Source organism: Hemiscyllium ocellatum, chromosome 4 (assembly GCF_020745735.1).
Source record: "Hemiscyllium ocellatum isolate sHemOce1 chromosome 4, sHemOce1.pat.X.cur, whole genome shotgun sequence".
In the NCBI taxonomy this organism is placed as follows: domain Eukaryota; kingdom Metazoa; phylum Chordata; class Chondrichthyes; order Orectolobiformes; family Hemiscylliidae; genus Hemiscyllium; species Hemiscyllium ocellatum.
Genome location: NC_083404.1, coordinates 100,834,208 through 100,861,933, shown reverse-complemented (window position 1 = coordinate 100,861,933; position 27,726 = coordinate 100,834,208). Strand labels below are relative to the sequence as shown.

Sequence of the window (27,726 nt, the reverse complement as noted above, 5' to 3'; positions counted from 1 at the left end):
TACCTACAGCATTGAAACAGGCCCTTCAGCCCAACAGGTCCACACCGACCCTCCAGAGAGTAACCCAAACAGACCCATTTCCCTACATTTACCCTAAACACTATGGACAATTTAGCATGGCCAATTCACTTGACTTGCACATCTTTGGATTGTGGGAGGAAACCGGAGCACCCGGAGGAAACCCATGCAGACATAGGGAGAATATGCAAACTCCACACAGACAGTTACCTGAGGTGGGAATCAAACCTGGGTCCCTGGTGCTGTGAGGCAACAATGCTAACCATTGAGCCACTGTGCCACCCTACATTTAGAAATCACTCAAGGGAGAAAACTAAGAATGGCAGATTCCTGTAGAACTGTACTTTTGTCAGCTCAATCAGGAGACAGGGAAAAATTGAGGATGATAAAGAAGGAAACACAGCACATGACTGTTTATGAAAATGAAACAATCTGATTGACCTAGTATCAACAATTCTCTTAGTTAAACCCTAAAATCTGTATACTTTTGTTTTGATGGTTGGTAGCTTGCAAATCCAAGCAACTTGATTGAAATTTAAACCAAAAATGCCCACCCAGATTTCATTAGAACACATAGTTTTCTCTATTTTTTGATTCTTTGCCATTCAGTATTAAATTTCTGCATTCCAATGCTGAACCTGTGCTTCAAATTATCTTGATTATACAGATGTTAACATTTCCCTCCATGTTATCAGCTTATAATGTTAAACTCAATCCATAAAGTGTGCATTTCTACTTTCTTGGATTGCAAAGTAATATCAAAATACAAGAAACATATGCTCCAACTTTACCTCCTGCAATTTTCAGAAAATCTTCCCCTGTTGCCTTGTATACCTGGAGAAGATTTAACAATGAGAATATTGTGCAAAATAGCTGTTGTGTTTTCAGTATACAGTACACTTGAAAAGCACTTCATTGGCTGTAAAGTGTTTTGGAATGCCCAGAGATTATAAAAGGCACTACTCAAATGCAATGTTTTTTCCTATCATTGACACATAAATGTTTTATAAATATTACATTTTAAATGCAAATTATCATCTGAAGCTCACTCCATTTGCTACATTCACAATATGTTAAACACAAAACAATGAAAATGGTGCATGGTGTTGTGATATCACTTTGGAATGATGTCCCTTTAACAGATCAATGTACAAAGGAATGAAGTACCCAAATGTAATCACATGTCTACAAACTGTCTGCATTGTGGCACTCGATGCATAGGCTTTATCTGGAAATTATTCTGCGCTGTATATATTAGTTTAGCTATGAATAAACATACTGAATATCTTAAATGGAAGCCACACAGTTAATCTGTGTTGCACTCAGATAATATAAGAATATTGCATATGCTAGAGCAAGACAAATAACTTAGATAGAAAGAAGAGAGAAAAGGCTACTTGCAACTCTTTTTAACCCCTAGGTGTAAAATATTGAAAATCAGCAAGAATAGACTGCACACTCCAGCTAATATTCAAAACTAAGATGATAATCGGCCCATTTATTTTTCATATCCTGAACGCTACCCATCGCAGCATTTAATATTCCTTAAATAATACTGTATTTTGGCCTCCATTATTTTCTCTGGAAGTCCATTCTCTGTGTTGATCATTATATGAAGACTTGATATCAGCATTAAAATTATATTAATTATTCCAAATTTATTTCCTCTATGCCTATTTATCTCCAAGGTTTTTAATTAGACATTTCCTCATTGTGCTGAAGAAAATCTCAATTTCTACTGTGTGTTTTCAGTGACAGGACCAGAATACCATACTATATCCTGATGCTATCTTCTACAAATTGTATTATAATCTTTTGGTTATAATTATTTTTAAACATTGTGATATGTTATGACACATTCCTGGAGCAGATGTGACTTAAACCCAAGTCTTCTATATTACTATTGCACTGCTTGAGCCTTGTTATATGGCTATATAGTTCAGCGTTCCAAGTTCCCTCTGTACAAATGCCTGCAAGCTTCTGGTTGCCTGCCATTTCAACACACTGTAGTGTTTCTTGGCCAACATCTCTGTCCTTTGCTTGCTATAGTGCTCTAGTGAAGCTTAGCGCAAGCTGGAAGATCAACATCTCATTTTCTACTTAGGAACCCTGAAGCTTCCAGGAGTCAATATTGAGTTCAATAATTTTAGAGCCTGAGCAGCTCTCCCATGTCCTTACCCAACCACACCAGGCCTCGTCATCACATGTACTGTTACCACAAATAACCAATTGTTAGCTGCTAACAGATTTATTACAAGCAGATTATATTTGACTAACTTGAGCGAATTCATTGATGAAGTAAAAGGAAACCTTTGGCTAAGGTACTACACTATACAAATAATCATTTTGCAGTTTCAAATTAAAGTGTCCCTGGAAAGAGTCATATTTTGAAGCTTTTTGTTTTGCACTGTTCAGGACAATCTCAAGGAATGCCAATGTAAAAAGTAAAGACATTGAAATTTCTTGAGAGGAGAGTGTTGTTTAGTTGGCAAGTTGATGTTGATTGGTAGTGATTTGCCCTGGTGATTCTGATGACTCATATAGCATTGTTAAACTTCACTTAAATCATTAGTTGTATAGATTGCACACGATGTGCCCCCTTAAAAAATTACTTTCTCAGTTTTACTCTAAATAAATGTGAATTATTTTTCAAGTAGTTCATTTCATCATTTCATACAATTTAATATAAAGAATGTCCGAATTGGGAGCAGTGGTCATTCAATTACATCTTGCCTGATAGGAGTATGAACTAAACTCCCCATTCCCACTTAATTCTGATTATCATTGACTCTTTCGTTAGTTTGGAATGTATCTTTTTCTGTAATTATGAATATTTCATATCTAAACTGTTGTAACGCTTTCAGCATTGTTCAGACAGAATCAGTTTGTGCTAAATTAAATATTCCTCATAATTATAAACATTGACAAAGAAGACCCATAAATCAAAACTATATATTTTGAAATTTATCAACATTAATTGTAACAGAAAGATATATTGAAAACGTCAATAGTGCAGGAAAACGTTGAGAAATGTTATAGAATTTTAATTGCGTATGATATCTAAATGTACAGGTTACAGATCATCCATAATTCAGCAATCCTAGATTCAAGGAATTCATAATAAATACCTCAATATATCTGTTTCCCATATGATGCTTGTGCCTTTGCAGTGCCAGGTCTCTGTGTTCATCATTAATGAATCTTACAAGAGCTTCTCCATTTCGTCTTCCCTGTGAATTTAAGCATAATGCAGCACCACCCCTGTAAATAAGAATAGGAACATTCATAATTAACAGCTGAAAAATACTACTCAGACAAACACATTGACAAATTGCAAAATTAGAAACGAATACATTTCCTCCCAAACAAATAATCGAACTGATTACGTGTAAGGTATTTAAGCCTGAAAAAAAAAGAATTTCAAAGTAAAAACAATCACTATCTTTAAAGTATCAGTTATTTACTCAAACAAATGCTATTCAGAAGTAGCAGAGCATTTAGTGTAATACATCATCCTTAAAATAGAACACCACTGGAAACTATATCTCAAGCAGTACAAAGATCATAAAAAACATTTAAAAGCTAAATTCAGTTCAAGTCCTTGCCAAAAAATTTTTTCTTGTGAACTTAATGGAATTCAAAGTGAATGTTATTAAAAGTGAATGTAAACAATATAAGGAGGACATGGACGTTTCCAGCAAATTAGTAGATGGTTATCCAGTAGATCACTTCTGAAGAGATAAGCAACTGCAAGATCTAAATTCAAGAAATTTATCTTTGCCATCTAAAATTTGATTAGTTTAGTTTTATTTCAGCAACCTATTTGTAATAATTATGAATTACTATTTATTATCATGTTCTTTTTTAAAGCTTTTTTGTCTTTTATCTTTACTTAATTACTTTAATTAATGTATTCTTGGTCATTGTGATATCACATTGTGGGTAATCACCAAGGATATCATATCTCGAGGAACATACAGTATATCAAACTCGGATTTGAGTACGATTGGTAAGGTATTGGCAATGAACCAACATCCAAGGCAGACATGGGGACAGGCAGCAGTGTAATGTGGCTGAGCAGAGGCTGATAGCTAAGTTCAGTACCCATAGGGATGGTCTCAACTGGGATCGTGGGTTCATGTCACACTACAGGTGACCACCATTGTACTATACACACACACAGGCACTCTTACACACACACACACCCACCCACACACACACACACACACACACACACACACACACACCTACAAACACACACTCACACATGCACCCTCTCACAGACTTAGACCCCTTTGCACTCACACACATGCATATACACTATCTCTCACAGACACTTACAACTCCTCACCTCCCACCCACCCCCACAACACACACACATAAACCCACATGCACACATATAAATATGTGTTTGTGAGGTGAATTTGTACTTGCAGAGTTACACTGTTCTTTGCTCGAAAACTGCATGAATCCATGTAAGATTTTATTAATTAATTCTTTAGATTAGAATCAGTCTAAACATTATGGCACAGACAGCACACAGGGGGCTAACACCTTCAGCACATTATCTGGGCTGACACCAATTGTTAAAGTTAACCTGAGTATGTAACTATTAAAAATGTTTTGTGATTTACATATGAAAGAAGTGAAACTAACATGGTCATTCTAACAGATGAGAGACTAACAAACAATTAAGATATTTTTCAATGTATAATTTCAGTTACATCACACTGTAAACTTTTGCTATGAATTCTGTGTCTTATAATTGTGTCCTCCACAACCACCTGATGAAGGAGTAGTGCTCCGAGAGCTAGTGCTTCTAATTAAACCTATTGGACTATAACCTGGTGTTGTGATGTTTAAATTGGTAATGTAAAAATTCAAGTTATAATAGTTTTGTAAATTAAACCTCAAGCATTCTTTACAAATCTTTAGTGAAATGTAGAAAAATTAAATCCGGTGTCCATTTTAAACTTGATATTTTCAGCAGTTGCATATCGGCAAAAGGGGAAAAACCAATGGGTTATTTCATCCCAAATATATAACTTCACACATTTTTGTTTTGAGTTAATCAAAAGAAAATAAATAGTAAATACAGATGAAACAAAGTAAATGTAAGACTCTTAAACGGTTTTGCTGTAAGTTCACAATCCAGTATGGAGGCAAGTCATACATACCAGCAGGTCCCGGGTTTGATCTTTAGTCTGCATTGAGGTTTAGTGAATGCAGCCAGGATACTGATAGAGGCAATTCAGCACCTCAGAGTTAGTAGTTGAATGGGATGGCAGATAAAGGTGGAAAACATCAACTGAGTTTGCTTTGTCTGATGTAAAAGCCACGTTACAGTGGATGATTACACATTGCCGGGGATGAGAAATTGACCTTTCAAAGTTAGAACTGTGACCTCGGGAGCAGAAAACAGTGGGAATAAAGAACTTCTCAGGGCTATGGATAAGATGTGGAAATGTGAGACTTCGCACAATTCTTTTCCAAAGATGTCAGCAGAGACAACAGGCTGACAGGTTTCTTCTACACTGTAAGATATATGAATCTATGATCATTGACCAATGATTTCCCCTGGAAAGTGTCCTGAAGCATACATTGGGGTAAGGGAGGGTGCAGGTAAGAAATTAGTCTTATGGTCATGAAGTTTGATCATACTCAAATGCCCAAGTACACATAAGGGTAGCTAAGTTAGCAAGTTGCTGGTGAGTGCCAGCATTTGTTACCCATTCCCAACTGCCTTGAAGAAGGAGATAACGTGCTCTTTCTTCAACACTTGCAACACATCCTTACAGTGTACAGACAAGCACAATGCTGTGAGGGAGTTTCAGGATTTTGAGCCATTGACAGCAAAGGAAAGGTTCCACATGAAGAAAAATATGTTTTGGATGGGAACTTGCAGGTTTCCATCTCCTGCCCTTTTCCTTCTAGGTGGTAGGCGGTGCTGTCGAATGAGCCTTGGTGAATCACTGCACTGCATATTGAAGATGACACACAGTTGCCACTGTGTGTCAGTGATAAAGTAAATGGATGTTGAAGGCAGCAGATGCAACAGCTAGCAGCATTATCTCTAATAGTATCAAACTTCTTGCATTCATGCTGGAAAGTGGAGAGTATTCCATCACACTCCTGACTTGTACCTTGTAAGAGTTACTTATTAGTGAGACCTGTCTCATAAAGAAATGGAGGACTAGATGGTTAATATCCATAGATATCAGTAAAGATAGGGAAATAAAATATTGCAGAGCTCAAAAGGGATGATGAGGAGTGAAAGACTCTATTTGGAAGCAAAAGTCAAGAAAAAGAGTGAAAATGCTACTGAGTGTATTGTACCGACATCCAAATAAAGTGAAGGATGTCTGCTGTAGGAAGGATTTTGTGCAACTTGAAAAGATTTACAAGGATGTTGTCAGAGTTGTAGGGTTTGAACTGTAGGATGAGGCAGAATAGGCTAGGGCTATTTTCCCTGGAGCATCAGAGGCTGACAAAATATTATTGAGACATCCAAAATCTTTAGAATGTCAATAATGAGTTATATTCCTTCCAATTCATAGAATCCCTACAGTGTAGAAACAGGCCATTTGACCCAACAAGTCCATACTGACTCTCTGAAAAGTATCCCATCCAGACCCATTCCCCTACCCTATTACTCTACATTTACCCTGACTAATGCACCTAGCCTACACATCACTGAACACCATGGGCAATTTAGCATGGCCAATTCACCTAATTGCACATCTTTGCAGTGTGGGAGAAAACCGGAGCACCCAGAGGAAATCTGGCAGAATGTGCAAACTCCACAAGACTGTCATCCGAGGCTTGAATTGAACCCAGGTCCCTGGCACTGTGAGGCAGCAGTGCTAACCACTGAGCCACTGTGTTGCCAAGGATAGGGGAGGGAAATATTTCTAATGTGTGTTCAGGTGAATTTTCTTGATCAGTCTGTTTCCTATCCATTTAAGAAGAAGGTATGACAGATATCCTGGAGTGTTGTAGAATTCGGAGAAGAGATAAAACAACGGAATGATTTGAAAACAAGGATAAAAAAGGGCTAAATTGCCCATGGTGTTCAGGGATGTGTAGGCTATGTGCATGAGTCAGCGTAAATGCAGAGAAACAGGGTAGGGGAGTGGTCTGGGTGGGATACTCTTCAGAGGGTTAGCGTGGATTTGTTGGGTCAAATGGCCTGTTTCCATGCTGTTGGTATTCTATGAATTGGAAGGAATGTAGCTCACATTATTGTGATTCTAAAGATCTTGGATGTCTCAATAATATTTTAAAATTAAGATGTTGCTTGGCTGGGTGCTAACATCTGTAGGTGAGCACACGGGTGAGCTGTGAAATGGATTTGCTATGAGCTCAGAAATGAACAGTTCAGTTTCAGATTGCCTCAAACGTTTGGAGGATAGCATATGAGAGATCAGCCTGGAGTGCAGAGAAACAGTCAAATCAGTGGAGGCTAGTTCACTGAATTCATTCAAGACAGAAAAGTTGATGTTTTGATAGACAAGGAGTCTAATTATGGGGGTCAGGCATGAAAGTTGAGTTGACACCACAACCAGATCAGCGATAATCTTAATGGCAGTGCAGGTTCAGAGGAACAATGGCTTACTTTGGCTCTTGAGTACTGTGTTTCTATGAATCTAGGTGGTGTGAAGACAAGAGTTGGATATATGTCAGTGAGCTAACAGTTAAAGAGTGAATTGAGCCTGCAGCAATTAAGTGCTGTGGGTGGGTAAAAATCAGTGCAAAGTGGAACTTCCACCCCTCAAAGAACTGGAGGCCCATCATCTGGAGCTGCCAGAAAATCCAATGTGCTCCTGGTGAAGCAACACAGTGGCAGGCCAGAATCCCATTCTGGGTGCTGCTGGGACTCAGAGGAAGCCCCATGAAGCCAGATCCTGGTGAGTCAAGGACTTTAGGCAGGATTTGATGGGGCGGGAGGGGGAGAAATGGGATGACCTATAGGAAGCAAGTTGTGGGTGGTAGCAGGAAATATTATAGTGAATAACATTTTACTTTTGCATAGACCTCTATGGTCGCCGACATTTAGAACCAGAATCAACCTCACAAGTGGAATCAGCACGCTGACTGACATGACCTTTTAGCTTAGAAGGAACATTGGAATCAGAGTTAGTTTAAAGAAGAGTAGCTTCAAAAAATGTATCCCTTCCTTCATGCCTTTTTTAAAAAGCTTTTTACTCTAATTATTTCTCTATATATGGTGGGTGTGCTGCTGATTTCAGTTCCTGTCCAGCATCAGTATTATTCTGGGAACTCATGGATTGGAAGATGGTGAATTAGCTATCTTACCTATTTTACTTCCTCCCACACCCTCCACTCCTGAAAACACAATTAGTGAGAACACATAACATCCATGCCTCTTCGATACGGAATCATGCAGCCAAACCTATACAAAATATTCACCTAAAATTTTATTTTAGGGTGGCACTGTGGCTCAGTGGTTAGCTCTGCTGCCACACAACGTCAGGGACCCGGGTTGGATTCCAGCTTTGGGTGACTGTCTTTGTGAAGTTTGCACATTCTCCCCGTGTCTGTGTAGGTTTCCTCCTGGTGCTCCTCTCACAATCCAAAGATGTGCAGGTTAGGTGAACTGGCTATGGTAAATTGCCCATAGTGTTCAGGGATGTGTGAATTAGGTACATGAGTCAGGGGTAAATGTGGAGAATAGGGTAGGGGAATAAGTCTGGATGGGTTACTCTTTGGAGGATCGATGTGGACTATTTCCACACTATAGGGATTCTATGAAAATTTATGCATTTGACATTGGTGAGATAGAAACAGGTTAAGTGTACATACTATCTTAACAAGGGAGGAGTTGAAATTTGACACGTGTAGACCGAGGAAAAGAAAAATATGACCAACCTGAACAAGACCACAATTACATTTCAAAAAATACATAATCAGAGGATTATTGCTTGGAAAGTAGTATTAGTGTACCATTATCAAAATCTTTTCTTATTCTGTTAGATACTAACTTAGCTATGTTCAGACCCCTGAAGAATCGAGCAATATCTTGGTCAGATGACTGCCAGGGTAACCCCCTCGCTCTGATTACTGTATTATCATCAATGATCTCCATCTTGCTGCTGTCAATAAAATTTTTAAAAATGTAAACTTTTTAAAATCCAAGAAATATAAGTCTTAATTTCCAATCAACTAACACTCAGTCAATGCTATGTACACAAAATTAGTCAAATGTAATAAAAACAAAAAATAATGGAAATGGTCAAGCAGCATTCCATGGTGAGAATGACATTAATATTTAAACTCTTTCTTGCCCGAGGAAGAGGGGTTGTTGATTATTTCTAGTACTTCTTTGTTTTTACTTCATGCCTAGCGTTTCATTGGTCCTGCTTTTGTAATAGTACTTGGACCAAGTTAGAAGTGAATTTTACAATAGCTAAATTACTTTGATATTGTAATTAGCATCTTTATCATGAAGAAATGTTGAATAATTTGGACTGGAAATGAAGTTAACAGCTGCCATTTATTTTAGATTCTAAAAAGCTGAGGAAATAATTCCACTTGCCAAATTCTTTGGTTGCTATGAAGAAAATCTATTTTGAGCTTTCATGTACTGGTATAAACAGGTTTCACACTTCTGTAGGAAAATGTTTTTTTATTTAATTGAGGCTAGTTTAATTCATTTGAAATAAACAGGTCCAAGACTTAATCAAAATACTTTGCATTTTATTAAATGTACTCTGTTCTAATATTCAAAGAATAATTTGAGGTGCATGTGTTGAATTAAGAGATAATCATTTTTCTTTCCTTCAACAAGAGGAGCAGATAGCAATTACATGCAGTTATCATAGCACTCAGCATTTATATTTGATTGACACACTTAACATATCTTCTCAGTTATTCGAATGATTATAAGAAAATCATTAAGATGCACTGACATTACACATTCAATAAATTAACCAGGAGGGCTTGCTCATAGAAAATTATCTCAAGGCTTTTTATAGAGATGCAAGGAAAAACAGATGCCAAGCAAAAGAAAGTGAAAGTAGAAAACAACAAAAAAAATTTGGCCAGTGATGCATTTTTAAAAAAGGGTCCTGCAGTAGGAGGATGAGATGGAGAAGTGAAGGGGTTTGGAGAGAGAATGCATTGATCATTTTGATGGTAACTCATAAATAGTTGGCAGTGTTATCAGCATTCCCTTTATCTGTAGGAATAGGGAAAAATCAAGCTCAATTCAAATCAGCCAGTCTGCTTTGTGAAAGACAGAACTCTGAAAACCGAGGTGAAGGCATGAATCGGAGCAAGGAGAATCTTAAAGGAGAAGAATTTATAGGTTTTAGGAGATTGAAATGCTTGGAAGAGATGAAGTATCTGCAAGAAAAAAATAAAAATCAAAGACAAGAATTTAAAATTGGAGGAAGTGGAGAAGGAACTAAGGTAAAAAAAGAGGGAAGGAGGCTTGCATTTATAATTACACTTTTCACAACCAGATTGCTCAAAGCACTTTGCAACTAATGAGTAGTTATTAAAACTATTATTGTACTGTAGGAAACACTAATGTAAAACTGGTCAGATAATCTGTTTTTTTTGTCTTGCTGATTGAGTGATTACCATTGGCTAAGACATTGGGGATAATCCCTCTGCTCATCTGTGAAATAATGCCAGAGGAGTGGAGGCAGACGGAACCTTAGCTCAAATTCTCATCCAAATGTGGCTCTGTCAGCACTGCACAGTATCAGCTTTTAAAAATATACTCAAGCCTTAGAATAAGATTTGAACCTGAAGTTTTGTGACCGATCTTGGAATAGGATATGGAATACAATTAGGAAAAGTTGAAATGATTTCAAATCTTTGAAGGCTGGAAAATGGGAAGGTAGTCGGAAGACCATTATCAATCCAGATTTGATTAGCGTAAAGCATGAATAAGTATTTCAGTAACAAACATTTAATAGTGTAGGCAGGCAAAGTTATTTAGGTGTAAGTGAGCAGTCATTCTGATGGTGAAGATAAGAGATCAAAAATTCAGCTAAGAGATGTTGAAATTATCAAGAGCTTGGTTAACCCAGAATGTGGCTAGGAAGAGAGTTTGTGGCAAGGATATGGAATTTGTGGAGGAACTAAAGGCAATATTTGAAGATAATTAATTGTAGGTGGAATCAGAGTTGGAATTAAAATTGCAATTTTCTTGGGCAATGACAAACAAACGCCACTTGACAGTATAATACAGTGACAATGCATTGAACTTAGTTCACAGTGTGCATTGGTGCTTTCTGACTTTGGACTCAAAATGCCCATAAAGCAATTTTCCACTCTTCTAACAAGGAGTGCATTTTCAATGCTTCCCCAAGAGAAGGGAAGGAAATGAAATACAAAAAAGGGCATGTCAACAACAGGTCATTTTAATCATGTTCCCAGAGTAGCATAGCCATCTTTTTTTGTCTCTGTTGCAAAGTGCATATGACGGCAAGTGGCAAGAACAGGAATGGAATTAATTCTTCTCAAACTCCTTCATCAGTGTGTGTACAGTACCTGGCTACAATATAAATTTCATATCAATAGCCTGTAGCGTAGACCACAGCAATGGGCTCACTATACTCAAATGAGAAAACAAGAACAGAAATAAGCCACTTAGGCTTTCAGTCTGTCCCACTATTCAATTAGATCATTGCTGATATCCACCATAATTGCATCTATAACTGGGAATATCCCAGTCCAACATATTTATCTATTTCAGTTTTGAAATATTCCATTGATTTTTTTTGTGGGGGCAAGTGATTTTCAGGTTTTCAGTACTTGGTGTGAGGAAGTGCTTCTTAATGTCACACATGAATGTAGAATACTAATTAAAAATATTAGTTTGTAGTCTTCTCCAACACACCCATCCTCCTCTCCACACTGCCAACATTCGCTACAGGATGTAATTTTTCCTTATTTATTATGTCAACACTTATAATTATCACAATCATCTCAACTATATTATTAATTAATCTCCCATACTCAAGGAAATAAAAAACTAATCTGTGCAACCCTTCTTTATAACCATAATTTTTCATCCTAGTATTATTCTAGTGATTCTGCCTTGGGCTCTCTCCAAGGCTAGAACAGATTTTTGCAGCATATTGCTCCGAACTGAACTTAATACTCTAAATGGAGTCTAATCAGGTTTTTATATATGTGTAAAATAACTTCAACTATTGGAAAGTTCAACCCTTGAGAAAAAAAGTCAGTATATTAATAGACTTCTTCATTATTTAATCTAGCTATCCTGATTTTCATAGGAGACCAAATAACCTCACTATTACTCCTTATTTCCTAATTTCACACTATGGTTAAAATACTCTAATCTATCATTCTTGAGTCTGCAATATAGATTTCGTAACAAGCGCCTGTGGTGGGGGTCACAGCAATGAATTCATTACATTCAAGTAAGAAAACCAGAACAGAAATAGATCATTTAGCCTTTTCAATTAAATGATACAAATATCTCAGTAAGAGGGCCAGTAATCACTTCCCTAGCTTCCCACAGAGTTCTAGGGTACACCTAATCAGGTCCTAGGGATTTATCCACTTTTATGTGTACCACTCAATTAAATCATTGCTGATCTCTCCTGCATTTACCTGCCTAGGTTCAATAACTGTGAATATTCCAGTCCAATATATTTATCCACCTCAGTTTTGAAACTTTCCATTGATCAGATTTTTTTTTGGGCGGGGGGGAGCGGTGGCGAGAGATTTTCAAGTGAGTGGTTTCATAAATTCCCAAATTGAACTTCATCCGTTATAACATTGACTTGTCATTTAATCTACAAGTGGAATTTGTAGAGATTGCTGATGTTTTGTTGTTGATCACATCTAAATGTAAGAGACAAATTTTGCTTATTGAGTATTAAGTAATAATGAACACATTTACAGAAGTGGAACAGAAATCAAAGATCAGCAATGATCTGTATTTTGCATCAATATTTACTGGGGAAAAGGACATGGAAGATATAGAATGTAGGGAAATAGATGGTGATATCTTGAAAAATGTTCATATTAGAGAGGAGGAAGTGCTGGATGTCTTGAAATGCACAAAAGTGGATAATGCATAAATCCCCAGGAACTGATCAGGTGTACCCGAGAATTCTGTGGGAAGCTAGGGAAGTGATTGCCGGGCCTTTTGCTGAGATATTTGTATCATCGATAGTCACAGGTGAGGTGCCGGAAGACTGGAGGTTGGCTAACGTGGTGCCACTGTTTAAGAAAGGTGGTAAGGACAAGCCAGGGAACTATAGACCAGTGAGCATGATATCGGTGGTGGGCAAGTTGTTGGAGGGAGTTCTGAGGGACAGGATGTACATGTATTTGGAAAGGCAAGGACTGATTAGGGATAGTCAACATGGCTTTGTGCGTGGGAAATCATGTCTCACAAACTTGATTGAGTTTTTTGAGGAAGTAACAAAGAGGATTGATAAGAGCAGAGTGGTATACGTGATCTATATAGACTTCAGTAAGACTTTCGACAAGGTTCCCCACAGGAGTCTGGTTAGCAAAGTTAGATCTCAGGGAATACAGGGAGAATTAGCCATTTGGATACAAGCTGAAAATGTGTTGCTGCAAAAGCGCAGTAGGTCAGGCAGCATCCAACAAACAGGAGATTCGATGTTTCGGGAATAAGCCCTTCTTCAGGAATACTGAAGAAGGGGTTATGCCTGAAACGTCGAATCTCCTGTTTCTTGGATGCTGCCTGACCTGCTGCGCTTTTCCAGCAACACATTTTCAGCTCTGATCTCCAGCATCTGCAGACCTCACTTTCTCCTCCCATTTGGATACAAAACTGGCTCAAAGGTAGAAGACAGAGGGTGGTGGTGGAGGGTTGCATTTCAGACCGGAGGTCTGTGACCGTGGAGTGCCACAATGATTGGTGCTGGGTCCACTACTTTTCATGATTTATATAAATGATTTAGATGTAAGCATAAGAGGTATAGTAAGTAAGTTTGCAGATGACACCAAAATTGGAGGTGTAGTGGACAGCGAACAAGGTTACCTCAGATTACAACAGGATCTGGATCAGATGGGTCAATGGGCTGAGAAGTGACAGAAGGAGTTTAAATCAGATAAATGTGAGGTGTTGCATTTTGGGAAAGCAAATGTTAGCAGGACTATTACACTTAATGGTAAGGTCATAGGGAATTGTTGCTGAAAAAAAAGACCTCGGAGTGCAAGTTCATAGCTTCTTGAAAGTGGAGTCGCAGGTAGACAGGATAGTGAAGAAGGCGTTTGGTATGCTTTTCTTTATTGGTCAGAGTACTGAGTACAGGAGTTGGGAGGTCATGTTGCAGCTGTACAGGACATTGGTTAGGCCACTATTGGAATATTGCATGCAATACTGGTCTCCTTCCTATCAGAAAGATGTTGTAACTTGAAAGGGTTCAGAAAAGATTTACAAGGATGTTGCCAAAGTTGGAGAATTTGAGCTATAGGGAGAGGTTGAATAGGCTGGGGCTGTTTTCCCTTTAACATCGGAGAGCGAGGGGTGACCTTATAGAGGTTTACAAAATCACGGGGTCATGGATAGGATAAATAGGCAAAGTCTTTTCCCTGGGGTAGGGAAGTCCAGAACTAGAGGGCATAGGTTTAGGGTGAGAAGGGAAAGATATAAAAAAGACCTAAGGGGCAACTTTTTCACACAGAAGGTGGTATGTGTATGGAATAAGCTGCCAGAGAAAGTGGTGGAGGCCAGTTCAATTGCAACATTTAAAAGGCATTGGAATGGGTATATGAATAGGAAGGGTTTGGAGGGTATGTACTGGATGCAGGCAGGTGGGAAAGATTGGGTTGGGACATCTGGTCGGCATGGACGAGTAAGACTGACGGGTCTGTTTCCATGCTGTACATCTCTATGGAGGTGCATAAATCATCTAGACCAGATGGACTACAGGCAGAGGTGGGTACTGCAGATGCTGGAGATTAGAGTCAAGATTAGAGTGGTGCTGGGAAAGCACAGCAGGTCAGGCAGCATCTGAGGAACATGAAAATTGACATTTCCAGCAAAAGCCCTTCATCAGGAATGAGATGGACCACACCCCAGAGTTCTAAGGGAGATAGCTGAAGAAGTAGTCGAGGCGTTAGTGATAATCCTTCAGGAATCGCTGGAATCAGGAAGGGTCCCAGAGGATTGTAAAATTGCTAACATGACACCCTAATTTTAAAAAGGAGTAAGGCAAAAGATGGAAAGTTACAGACTGATCAACCAAACCTCCGTCATGAGTAAGATCCTGAAATCTATTGAGAAGGATGAGATTTAGAAGTGAATGGTACAATAGGGCAAAGTCAGTACGGTTTCATCAAAGGGAGGTTATGCCTAATAAATTTTCCAGAATTCTTTGATGAAGTAATGAACAGGCTAGACCAAGGACAGCCAATGGATGTTATCTACCTGGACTTCAAGAAGTCCTTTGACATGGTGCTATAAAAACCCAAGTTTTTGAGGCAAGATGCTAGCATGGGTAGAAGCTTGGCTATCTGGCAGAAAGCGAAGAGTGGGGATAAAAGGGTCTTTCTCAGGATGGCAGCCAGTGACAAGTGGTGTTCCGCAAAGCTCAGTATTGAGACAACTTTTCACTTTATACATTAACGATCTACATGAAGGAACTGACGGCATTCTGGCTAAGTTTGCAGATGATACAAAGACAAGTAGAGGGACAGATAGCATTGTGGAGGTGAGAAGTGGCAGATAGAGTGCAACATGAGAAAGTGTGAGGTCATGCATTTTTGTAGGAAGAATAGAGGCATGGACTATTTATTAAATGGGGAGAAAATTCAGGAGTCTGAAGTACAAAGAGACTTGAGAATTCTCGTTTAGGATTCTCTCAAGTTAACTTGCAGCTTGAGTCAGTAGTTAGGAAGGCAAATGCAATGATGGCATTAATTTTGAGAGGCCTTGAATATAAAAGCAGGGATGTACTTCTGAAGCTCTATATCTCTCTGGTCAGACTGCATTTGGAGTATTGTGCACAGTTTTGAGTCTCATACCTCAGGAAGGATGTACTGGTTTTGTAGTGTGTACAAGAATGGTGCCAGAAATGAAAAGCTTAACATATGAGGAGGTTTGAGGACTCGGGGTCTATAGTGGATGGAATTTATAAGGATGCGAGGGGATCTGTTTGAAACATATGGAATATTGAATGGCCTGGACAGAGTAGATTTTTGGAAGATGTTTCCATTGGTAGGACAGACTTGAACCCAAGGGCACAGCTTGAGATTAAAGGGAAGAGATAAGGAGAAACTTCTTCAGCTAGAGCGTGGTGTATCTATGGAATTCATTGCCACAGAATGCTGTGGAGGCCAGGTCATTGAGTATATTTAAGACCGAGATAGATAGGTTCTTGAGTATCAAATGGATCAAGGGTTATGGGAGAAATTGGGAGAATGGGGTTGAGAAACTCATCAGCCATGATTCAATGGCGGAACAGACTTGATGGGCTGAATGACCTACTTTCTGCTCCTATGTCTTGTGGTCTTATAATTGTATTCAATGGTGAAACAGAATCTATTCACAGCAAGTTTTGAGAAGATTTGTAGCTCAGGTTGAGGTTTCGGATGTTGGTTTGCTCGCTGAGCTGGGAGGTTCATTTCCCGATGTTTCGTCACCCTAGTAGGTAACATCTTCAGTGAGCCTCAGGTGAAGCAGGAATCATGTACTGCTTCGCCTGAGGCCCATTGAAGATGTTAGCTAGTAGGGTGATGAAACGTCTGGAAATGAACCTCCCAGCTCAGTGAGCAAACTTATATCCACAATCTATTCATGTTTTGATATGTTATACTGTAAGCTTCTGTCCCCACTAAAACTAATTATCTTGGATAGCATTTTCTGTATTTCTAAATTACTTTGAAAAAATATCATGAAAAGCTGACCCTTCAGTACTGATAACTGGAGGAATCCAAAACTTGTCACTCAACTCCCACCTACTAAATAATTGCCTAACCCTTTTGCCACTAATTCCAATTGTTCCAATATTTGACAACACTCACACTTCAATGGAATAAAAATGCAGCAGAAAATATAAGGCATAAAGAAGTAAACATTAAATTTAACAGTATTATCATGGAAAGTCTCTGAGTTTCATAATTTTAGATTTTGAAGACTTACCAAGTGCCAGTTTCGAATTTGTGATTCACTCTTTCTGGATTGGTAAACCTGTGATCTAAACAGAGCAAAGTGTTATAAATTCAATTTATTATTCACATGAAAACAAACAGAAGTCTGCTGAGCTGATGTTCCTTACTGTGGGGTTCAGCTATAATGGTTAATATAATGTCACTTGAAGTCATGATATCTGAGACACCAAACTGGAAGGAGTCTGATCTATTTTCAAGATGTAGATCTGTGGAAACTATCAAGGAAAGAAGTGCTTAAAAATAATGGTCTAACAGTATCGCATTGCAGGATTAGACATCTGAAAAACTGGTTCAAATTTTGTAAGATCTATCCACCACACAAACAATGAATTTACTGCTAAATTGGATAACATGGGATAGATACAAATTTATGTCAACCTCTAATCCAAGACGTCCCATCTAGAGTCATAGTCATATAGCATAGAAACAGACTCTTCGGCCCAACTCGTCCAAGCAAGCCAGGTCTCCTAAACTGAACTAGTCTAATTTGTGTACATTTGTCCCATATCCCTCTAAATCTTTCCTATTATTGTCCCTGTCCAAATGTCTTTCAAATGTTGTAACTGTACTCACCGGTACCACTTCTCATTCCAAATACACACCACCTTCTGTGTGAAAAAGTTGTCCCTCAGATCCAATTTAAATCTTTTCCCTGTCTCCTTTACTCTATGCCCTTGAGTTTTGGATCCCCTACCCTGGGGAAAAAAAACCTTGGCTATTCATCTTATCTATGCCCCTCATGATTTTATAAACATCTATAAGGTCACTCCTCAGACTCCTCCATTCCAAGGAAAAAAGTCTCAGCCTATCCAGCCCCTCCTTGTAATGCAAACCCTCCAGTTTCAGTAACATGCTTGTAAATCATTTTTGTATTCTTTCCAATTTAATAACATTCTTCCTATAACAGGGCAACCAAAATTGTACTCAGTACTCCAGATGTGGCTATATCAATGTTTTGTGCAGCTGTAACATGATGTCCCAACTCCTTTACTCAATGCTCTGTTCCTCCTACTCCCACTTCTTGAATATACAGATGTACTGTCAACATTGAAATGAATTATGATCAATTTTTACTCTTTTTTTCTTATTCACTTATGTCATTAATTTAGGCCCCATGTTATGTCAACTTACAAAATATTTCACTGTATTTTTTTGTAAACAATAAATTGTTATTCTATTCTATTAATTGGTACTGAGCATTCAGGATGGAAAGGTACCAGGTTTATCTTTAATCTGTATTAGTGCAGACAGAGAAATTTGTGCGATAAATATAATGGATTGAAATACCCTGAGCTAATGAATACATATCAGCCAGGATTCATGCTCAAATTTCTATTGCGGATCCTTATTGGACATGCTTGGACTACAGATATGAGCAGCACTGAGACAACGAACATCCTTCTTGTTTGCTGACAACCCATTGTTAATGTTTGCGCACTAACACCTATTTCAATGAGATAACAGAAACCTGTCCACCTGCTATTGGAGTATATCACACTATCTTCAGATAGGAAAAAGGGGTAATAAAAGATAATATTTGGGAGTGGGGACAGTGAAATGTCTTGTGTAGGTCCAAGACTATAACTATCCTCTAATTCCCCTTCAAAGGAGACCAGTCTTTCATCAAATCTTTGACATTATTTTATCCTTTGTGGTGGCAGAAAACTAATATTTTGTATTTGACATAATGCACAATCAATCCTATTGTGTTTTAGTATCATACGTATCATTTTCCTATTTCTTAACAAACAATTTGGGTGCAATTAAGCCTTGGCAAAGATAAAATGTTCTTCATTAATTTTTGCACCATTCCTCCATACGAAAACATATTGACGCTTGCACCCAAATGCATCATTGGGATCACCCACCCTGGGAACCTTTGTCATTTCTTGTTTAAAAATATCCTTGGCTGAAGTCAAATCAATTTTGAGTATCACAGAAAATAATTGGATCACTGATTCTGGTTAGTAAAATGTAACAGCATAATAAAGGAGCATCTACTAAAAAATATTTATTTACAAACTTGAGGGGTTTGCTTGAAGCCACCATAAAAATGCATACATTTTTGTTTAATCAGAAATATAACAATATTTATTTGCAATGGAAAATAAATTAAAAATGATCAGCACAGGACCGAACGTGAACTTAAACAAGAGGGCAATAGGCTGAAAAATCTTAAGTATACCAATGTGGGATTAAGATTCCCAATTGCTTCCAAACATTTACGACTACGTGTTAGACGAAAACATTTTTCTCATAAATTACTGTAGGCTCTCTTACAAAGGTTTATTGAGTAGTGAGCTGATTGATCTGCTAAAGAGTTAACAGCAAAATATCTGTGTGAATCATTCACGTGAAAACGTATTCATGAGAAAAATTAAATGCCACCCAATCATCTTCACTGAACCCCTCACCCACTATATCGCAGCTGGATGCGTGGGTGATAGAAAGAAAAACAGATTCTACTTTGGATTATTAGAGACTTTCAAAATCAATGTTAAATTCCAAGTGGCTGTTCAAGGCCAATTTAATGGAGAATTGCACTGTATTGAGGCATATAAACAGGATCCATTAGATATTTCAAATCAACCTGATCAGAGATGTTATTACACTTCTGGAGTAATTCGAACTTGAACCTGGGTTTCCTGACTCTGAGATAAGGACACTGCTGCTGCAATAATCCTACCAGTACACTACATTTGTTCCCGTTTAATAGGGCTGAGCTACAGTGTACACATATGTCAGCATTATCTCTAGCCTGGTAGCTTAACAGTCAATATTCTTGCTCTAGATCCAGTGACACCTAGTTTTTGCAAAGTGAATATACAAACACTAAATGAGGACATGATTACGTTCTTACAATCAAAGCAGCTTGCAGAAACTTGAGTGCCTTGGCTCACACAACTGCAAAACATTTACTGAACCTCAAATTTGATTTGTCATCAGTGAAATGGTTTCCCAGGATGGGTAGTTAACTTCAGAAAAGGTTATGTGAAACTAAGCCAATAACTTTAAATGGGAGATTTGGATGTGCCTCATTGGCTATCTTTGTCCTGGTCTCAACACAATATTCACACATATGAAGTTTCCAATATGGGTCACTGGATACAATCAGCAATGAGAACCACAGCTGATTTATCATCTCTCTAACCAAGAAACACCCAGAATAATAGCAGAAATGTTGACTCATATCAGAAAATTCATTCTACATTGTGGCTCAAACCTACAGCAGACTATCCAGATGATGCCTTTAACCACTGGATCATTGAGGAAGTTCTCACCCATCTAGTCATTATGCACAAGACTAGACAATGAGTGTTGTAAGATTTTTTGATTATGGAAATATCGGTCAGAATCTCATTCTTTTTTCACCCAGTATTAACACAAATAAATTTTATTTAACAGAAATCACTACAACATGTCACTTCTATTTAGGGAGTACCTTTAATGGAATAAAAGCATTCCAAGGTATGACATCAAGCCACACGAAGAGACACTAGATTAGGTAGGCAAGGCTTTACCAAAAAGATAGGTTTGAAAAGATGTCTTAAAAGTGGTAAGTGAAGTTGCATGGTGGGCAACTTCAGAGTCTAGGATCTAGTTTGAAGATACAGCCACCAAAAATGGAAAAGCTAAAATCCAGGATGCTCAAGAGGCCAGAATGCAAGAGGTTACAGAATTGGATAGGCACAATGTGGAATAGGTCACAGAGGAATTTGAAAATAAGATCTATCTCTTTATAAAATGAGGAATTGCTTTATTGGGAGCCAACATGAATCAGTGAGTGCACATTAGTGAGAGTAGGGACATGGGCAGACGTTGGTTGACTTCAAGATTAGCCAGGGATAAGGTAGGATGCTGGTCATAACTGCAGCAGAGTGACTTTTGCTGATTTTTCTACTTCTGGTCATAGAATCTTTGTTCCAGTGCAGTCACCTCCCACTACATTCAGTTAACTGGTGTCAATACAGGGCAGTACAGAGCCCAAAATTAATTTGGTCTTCAGGACTTGATGCTTCACTGCAGCATGCACTTGCACACAGCCATCATAGATCCTATGAGAGTTCTAAATTCACACTTTTTATTTGCTTGCTTACATATAGATCTCTGCAAAACAATTTATGCCTCAGGGCTGAGTTTATAGGCAGATTGCAGCATATGGCAGTCAAGAAAATTCTTCCGACATCTAGAATTTGACAAGGCAGGTTTTACATCATTATCTCATCAAGCATCATCACACACTTCGAGTAACATTTATATTGTCCTTGAGGAGAGGGTCACTTAAACTTCAACAACAGTAGACAATTAAAATAAAGGCAGATGGGGCTCTCGTTGTTTATGACAAGATGACTCACGAGATGGGGGTTAGTTTTTGTCACAGTCACACTGTGCACAGAATGATCACCTTTGCTTTGCTATACAGTTGAGAAGAATGCATTTCTTATAAAATCATAGAATGCAAGAACAGAAGTAAACCATTGAGTCTGATCTGTCATTCAATGAGATCACGGCTGAGATGACATTCTGCAATTCCATTTTCCTACCTTATCTCCATAACGCTTGATTTCCTTACTATTTAAATATCCGTCTACTCAGTTTGAATATACTTTATGACACAGCCTTGACAACCTTCTGTGGTAAGAATTTGACAAATTCACTATCCTCAGAAAAAGAAATATGTTTTCTCGTCTGCCTTTGCTGTACCTGCTCCCAGAAGGACCAGTTCCACCACAGAACACACCAGATGGCCCCCTTCTTTAGAGATCGCAATTTCCCTTCTCACATGGTTGAAGATGCCCTCCAATACATCTCATCCACATTCCACACCTCCACCCTCAAACCCCACCCCTCCAACCGTAACAAGACAGAACCCCCCCCCATCCCAGTCCTCACTTTCCAACCTACCAACCTTCGCATTAACCGCATCATCTGCCGACATTTCCGTCACCTCTAAATGGACCCCACCACCAGAGATATATTTCCGTCCCCACCCCTTTCCACTTTCCACAAAGACCGTTCCCTCCGTGACTACCTGGTCAGGTCCACGCCCCCCAACAACCCACCATCCTGTCCTGGAACCCTCCCTTGCCACCGCAGGAATTGCCCACACCTCCACCCTCACCTCTATCCAAGGCCCCAAAGGAGCCTTCCACATCCATCAAAGTTTCACCTGCACATCCACCAATGTCATTTATTGTACCTGTTGCTCCCGATGTGGTCTCCTCTACATTGGGGAGACTGGACACCTCCACACAGAGCGCTTCAGGGAACATCTCCAGGACACCCACACCAATCAACCCCACCGCGCCATGGCCCAACATTTCAACTCCCCCTCCCACTCTGCCAAAGACATGCAGGTCCTGGGCCTCTTCCACCGCCCCTCCCTTACTACCCGACCTGGAGGAAGAATGCCTCATCTTCTGCCTCGGAACATTTCAACCCCAGGGCATCAATGTGGACTTCACCAGTTTCTTCATTTCCCCTCCCCCCACCTTACCCCAGTTCCAACTTTCCAGCTCAGCACTGTCCCCATGACCTGTCCCACCTGCTGATCTCCCTTCCCACCTATCTGCTCCACCCTCCCCTCTGACCTATCACCTCCATCCCCACCCCATTCATCTATTGTACTCTTTGCTGCCTTCCCCCACCTTCCTCTCTGACCTATCACCTCCATCCCCACCCCCATTCACGTAGTGTACTCTTTGCTACCTTCTCCCCAGCACCCCCCCCCACCATTTATCTCTCCACCCTGGAGGCTTCCTTCCTCTATTCCTGATGAAGGGCTTTTGCCCGAAACATCGATTTTCCTGCTCCTTGGTTGCTGCCTGACCTGATGTGCTTTTCCAGCACCATTCTCATCTAAACAGTGTCTTAAATGGGTGACTACTTACTCTGAGATTATGACCTCTAATCCTGCACTCACACAAAAAGAAACTACTCCAAAACTACCCTATCAAGCCTCCAAGAAACTTACTCCATTCAATAAAGTCTTGTCTCATTCTGCCAAACTCCAATGAATACAAGCACAACCTACTCAACCTCACCTTATAAGTAAAATCCTCAGTGCCCGGGATCAACCCAGTGAACCTTCTCTGGACTGCCTCCAATGGGGGTATGTGTTTCCTTAAATAAGGGGAGCTAAACTGCTCAAAGTATTCCAGCTGTCTGACTAGCTCCTCAAATAGATTTAGTAAGACCTCCCTATTTTATACCCATTTCCTTTGAAATAATGGACAACATTCCATTGGCCTTTCCTATTGCCTGCTGAACCTGTATGCTAATTCTGTTTTTGACTTCTGCACAAGGACTCTCAAATCTCTTTGTAATGTAGCTTTCTGCAGGCTTTCTCCATTTAAATCATATTCAGTTTCTCTATCCTTCCTGCTAAACTACATAAATTCACCTCTCCCCACATTATATTCCAATGTCATTTTGCCCATTCACTTAACCTATGTATGTGCCTCTGCCGATTGTTTTTGTCACCCTCACTACTTGCCTTCCCACTTACATATTTTATTTCATGTACAATTATGGCAATATTCTATTCACTCCCCTAATCCATAAATGTGGCCCAAATGATTCCAATGACCCTCCACTAGTTATAGATTGTCATTTTGAAAACATCCCCTTTATCCAACTCTCAGTTTTCAATTATTAGAAGTCCCTTATTAATGTTAATATATTACCTCCAACACATGGGTTCTTAATGACTAGCCTAAAGTGTGACACTTTATGGGACGTCTTTGTTTATAAACTAAGTAGGACATGCGTGTTGCTGAACACGATGTCTCTTTAAATAAATCTGGTTTTCCAGGAAAACTGAATTTCACTATGTCCAGCTGGCCGTGTTTCTTTCCTTCCTGCAAGGTATTTCTGGGTGGAAAGTGTTCCAAAATTTATACATGGTTTTCAAACACAGCCCCGCCGGGAAACTGCGAAGCAATTCACTTCCGCATGTGAAACCAAACACAAACCACCGCCTGCTCGTGATGGGGGCGGGGTGGAAAGAGCAAAATAAAAATTGCAAAGGATACGTTTGGACATAACACTGAGATCAAGTTCCTGGAGAACAGGAGCATCTGGGCAGCATTTCTTAAATTCTTTTTGTAGATCGAAAAAGGAATAGAAGCACTCTGGTAACACGACATTCTGCCAGAGGAAGCAAGAACGAAATGGAAATCACAACCCTTTGTTTATAAAATATAATTCACAACAAAGACCATATTCGCGGATGAGAAGTGACAGTGAGAAGCAATTTCTAACACCAGTACGGAGCACAGTGAAGTTACTTGGGACAATCGACAGCAAAACATTACACAATTTAAACATGCTGGTTAAACTGATCTTAAATCCAGGTCTGATATCAGGTTTGACTCTATATCATCAGGCCGAAGTTGACATGTTATAACTTATTTGGAGTAGACATTAGAAAATTTGCTTGTTTATATATAAAAAGGGACTCATTTGTGAATGTGCTGACCTTGTTGGAAGCCTCAGGGTGGAAGACTTGGCGGATTAGTAGTTGGCTATCTGTACAAAGGCAGAAGGAAGTGCTCACTCCAATGTTCGACTCAGTACTCACAGATCGATTGAACTGCGTAAGAACAATAGGTGATCAATATCAGCACTTGCCTGTGAATTCTACAAAATAAACGATCCGTCAATGAAACTCACACCCCGCCGAACATAAACCGTGAGAAACAAACGCCAAGCATGAAACGTCACCACCAAAACTTACACCTCTATAGCACCTTTAAAGTGAGCCCAAAGTGGTCCACCTGAACATTATGAAACACAAATCATTATTGACAGCTTCTGTTCACTGAAGGGGTGTTGCTTTTGATGTTTGCCTATCTATGTATTAACCTTTATGATTATGTTTGAAACTTTATTACACTGATTATTGTACGGAATCCCATCTGCTCAAATGACTTAATGTGAAACAATGTTCAAAAACGGATTTGATTGTACAATCAATCGTTTTACTTTTCCAATCTTGCCATCCAAGTATGTTCATCCTGTCGCGTTCAGTTAAATTGACGGTCATCTTGCTACCAGGGTCAGCTGAAAGGGTCGGTTCAGTTTGTCCTGTGTTCCAAGGAACTTACACAGTGGTTTTGCTGGGAGTCTGTGATGTTCTGTTCATCCTACAGGCCGACAGTGCCATTCAGCTGTGTTGTGGGTTAGACACGTCGGTACAAAAACATAATTTAACAGATTCCAAATCTGTATCTATACGCTCCAAACATTTAACTGTTCAGTCCCCGAACAGCATTCAGATGTCAACAGTTGTATTTAAGATAAGCCGCACCACACTGCCTGAAAACACTTCAATCATTATCTTTAAAGAACTTCTTTTCATTGTCAAGCACCTTACTGAAATCATTTAAATAGTCATGATTTGGAGATGCCGGCTCCCCTCCCCCCAGTAAAGCAGACAAAGCCACCCCACACCTACACCAGGACAACATACAACCGTCTAAAACACAGGGGGGAGGTCGCTCCACTTTTTTTTTGCTTGCGTGAGAATCCATGCAAATACGCTGCTCCACCTCCAGTGGGCTCGTTTTGTTTTGCATTTACCTGCCCACAACTGGGGTGTACAATGTTAAAAATCACACAACTTCAGGTTATAGTCCAATCGGTTTAATTGGAAGCACTAGCTTTCGGAGCGCTGCTCCTTCACCTGTCATTCTCAATCTCCTCAATGCCGGAATTAAACAGCTTGCATGTGTTTCTGCCCGATGGCAACTTAATACCTACGTCTTGTTCAGGAAAATTAGCAGAATTCTGAAGATCGAATTTATTGACAGCGTTATTCGAGTTCTATTTACAGTCCTGTATTTAGGAGGTCGAATGAGCCAAGTTTTACCTTTACTTTCAATCGCAAAATATGAAATTCCCCAAACTAAAACTTTTGCAAAAGTAGAACGAAACAATTCCCTCCTCTCCCCCACCCCCCAAGGTGTACTGGCATTAAGATAACAGAAATCGTCCAAGTGGCAAAGAGAGAGAAAAACAAGACAACAGAAGCATCAGTGGCGAGCAGCGCGGATTCCGCCTGCCAATAGCACACAATTCGACAAAGTTACTGTTCAGCGAAGGCGGTACATTCACCTGTTGAAGGACTTGCTCCAGACTTTCTGCCGTGGTCAGGTCTTCCACAGTGATGTCAGTGTGCTCCGTACACTGCTCTGTGAGCTCCAAGTTATTCGGCTTTATAAATACTTTGTGCACTTTCCCCGCCTGGGGAAATTAAACAAATACAAGAACTATTAAACCGAGTCAGTTGTATATACATTTCGGGACTGGGATGGGAGACCAGCCATTCTCTATCTGTAATAGTAACGATTTCTTTCTTTATTCCCCCCGCCCCACAGCTTTTTATATTAGAGTGTCAGTAATAAAATGGTTCCATACCTCTTGATTGACCAAATCCACCACTTGCCACAACAGAAGCACCAACTCCTTCTCATCAGATCCCAACTTTTTCCCATGTGCCCCGGCAGTTGCCCCAAACAAAACCACCAAATAATCAAAAGGCGCCGTCATGCTCATGAGGAAAAGAGACCCACTAAACTCTAAACACCATTAAACCCCGAGAACTGACCCGAAATGAAACGCTCCCCTCCCCCCAGTAAAGCAGACGAAGCCACCCCACACCTAGACCAGGACACCCTACAACCGTCTAAAACACAGCGGGGGAGGGGGGGAGGTCGCTCCACTTTTTTTTTGCTTGCGTGAGAATCCATGCAAATACGCTGCTCCACCTTCAGTGGGTTCGTTTTGTTTTGCATTTACCTGCCCACAACCACGTGAGTTGAGAAACGTACCTGGCTCCAGCTGAACAGGAGTCATTGGTTGCATTGCTACAGGTACGTGGCACAATGTCTGAACAGAACGAACAGCAGCGTTCAGTGGCAGTCACTGGAAAGCTCATATTTGTTCCGTTTGCAAGGTGGGCAGGAAAATGATGCACCCCCGGGCCCACTTCATGCCATTTCTCTGCAACACAAGCTAATAGGTATTTAAATTAAATATCCACATTGAATTAAACATGTATTGAAGAAAAAGTCTCAGTTGTCAAAACTTGATCTGTTTTCGTTTCATCCCACCTAACAGTTTTGGGAACACCGTTTCAAAAACGGAGATGTTGGATCTTATCGTGAGATCTAACCTGCTCGGTTATTGCATTGAACTAAGTTCCGAAGGAGGGGGTTGATCTGAATTGGGTCGAGGGAAAGTTTTGAGTACAGAAGGAATTGCAAGATCAAGGTGAATGTGTATGTGCCAGGCATTCCAACCGGATGATGGAGGCGGGCGTGATCTTTCCTCACTGGATCCCGTGGGAAGGTGTGTCCACACCTTTAATTACAGTCTCAAGGTCAAGAGGATACGGGCAGATCTGAGGTGGTCATAAATCAGTCACAGGGCATGAATGCATGGATTGTCGATTGACACAACTGACGGGATCTTTTGTTTGATGTGTTTTCTTTTTAAATCCTGTTAATTTATTCCCCACCGGAAGTATCCGAATAAGGAAGAAAGAAAAGT

The 27,726-nt window shown here is 39.6% G+C and overlaps 1 protein-coding gene across 5 annotated transcripts in view; it reads right to left on the bottom strand.

The window, feature by feature from the left end:
- Positions 1-26,934, bottom strand: part of esrp1 (epithelial splicing regulatory protein 1) — a 153,289-nt gene extending 126,355 nt beyond the window's left edge. For 4 of the 5 annotated variants that reach the window (XM_060823680.1, XM_060823675.1, XM_060823677.1 and 1 more), the window contains exons 1-9: positions 26,593-26,934; positions 26,290-26,418; positions 24,653-24,766; positions 24,207-24,321; positions 17,280-17,378; positions 17,144-17,198; positions 9,021-9,131; positions 3,147-3,279; positions 810-852 (exon numbers count right to left, since the gene is read on the bottom strand). In XM_060823680.1, coding sequence (XP_060679663.1) covers positions 810-852; positions 3,147-3,279; positions 9,021-9,131; positions 17,144-17,198; positions 17,280-17,378; positions 24,207-24,321; positions 24,653-24,766; positions 26,290-26,418; positions 26,593-26,730 — 937 coding nt within the window. In that variant the 5' untranslated portion in view covers positions 26,731-26,934. The remainder of the gene's footprint in view (positions 1-809; positions 853-3,146; positions 3,280-9,020; positions 9,132-17,143; positions 17,199-17,279; positions 17,379-24,206; positions 24,322-24,652; positions 24,767-26,289; positions 26,419-26,592) is intronic. The other variant, XM_060823679.1, reaches the window with a different exon arrangement.
- Positions 26,935-27,726: the final 792 nt, after the last annotated feature.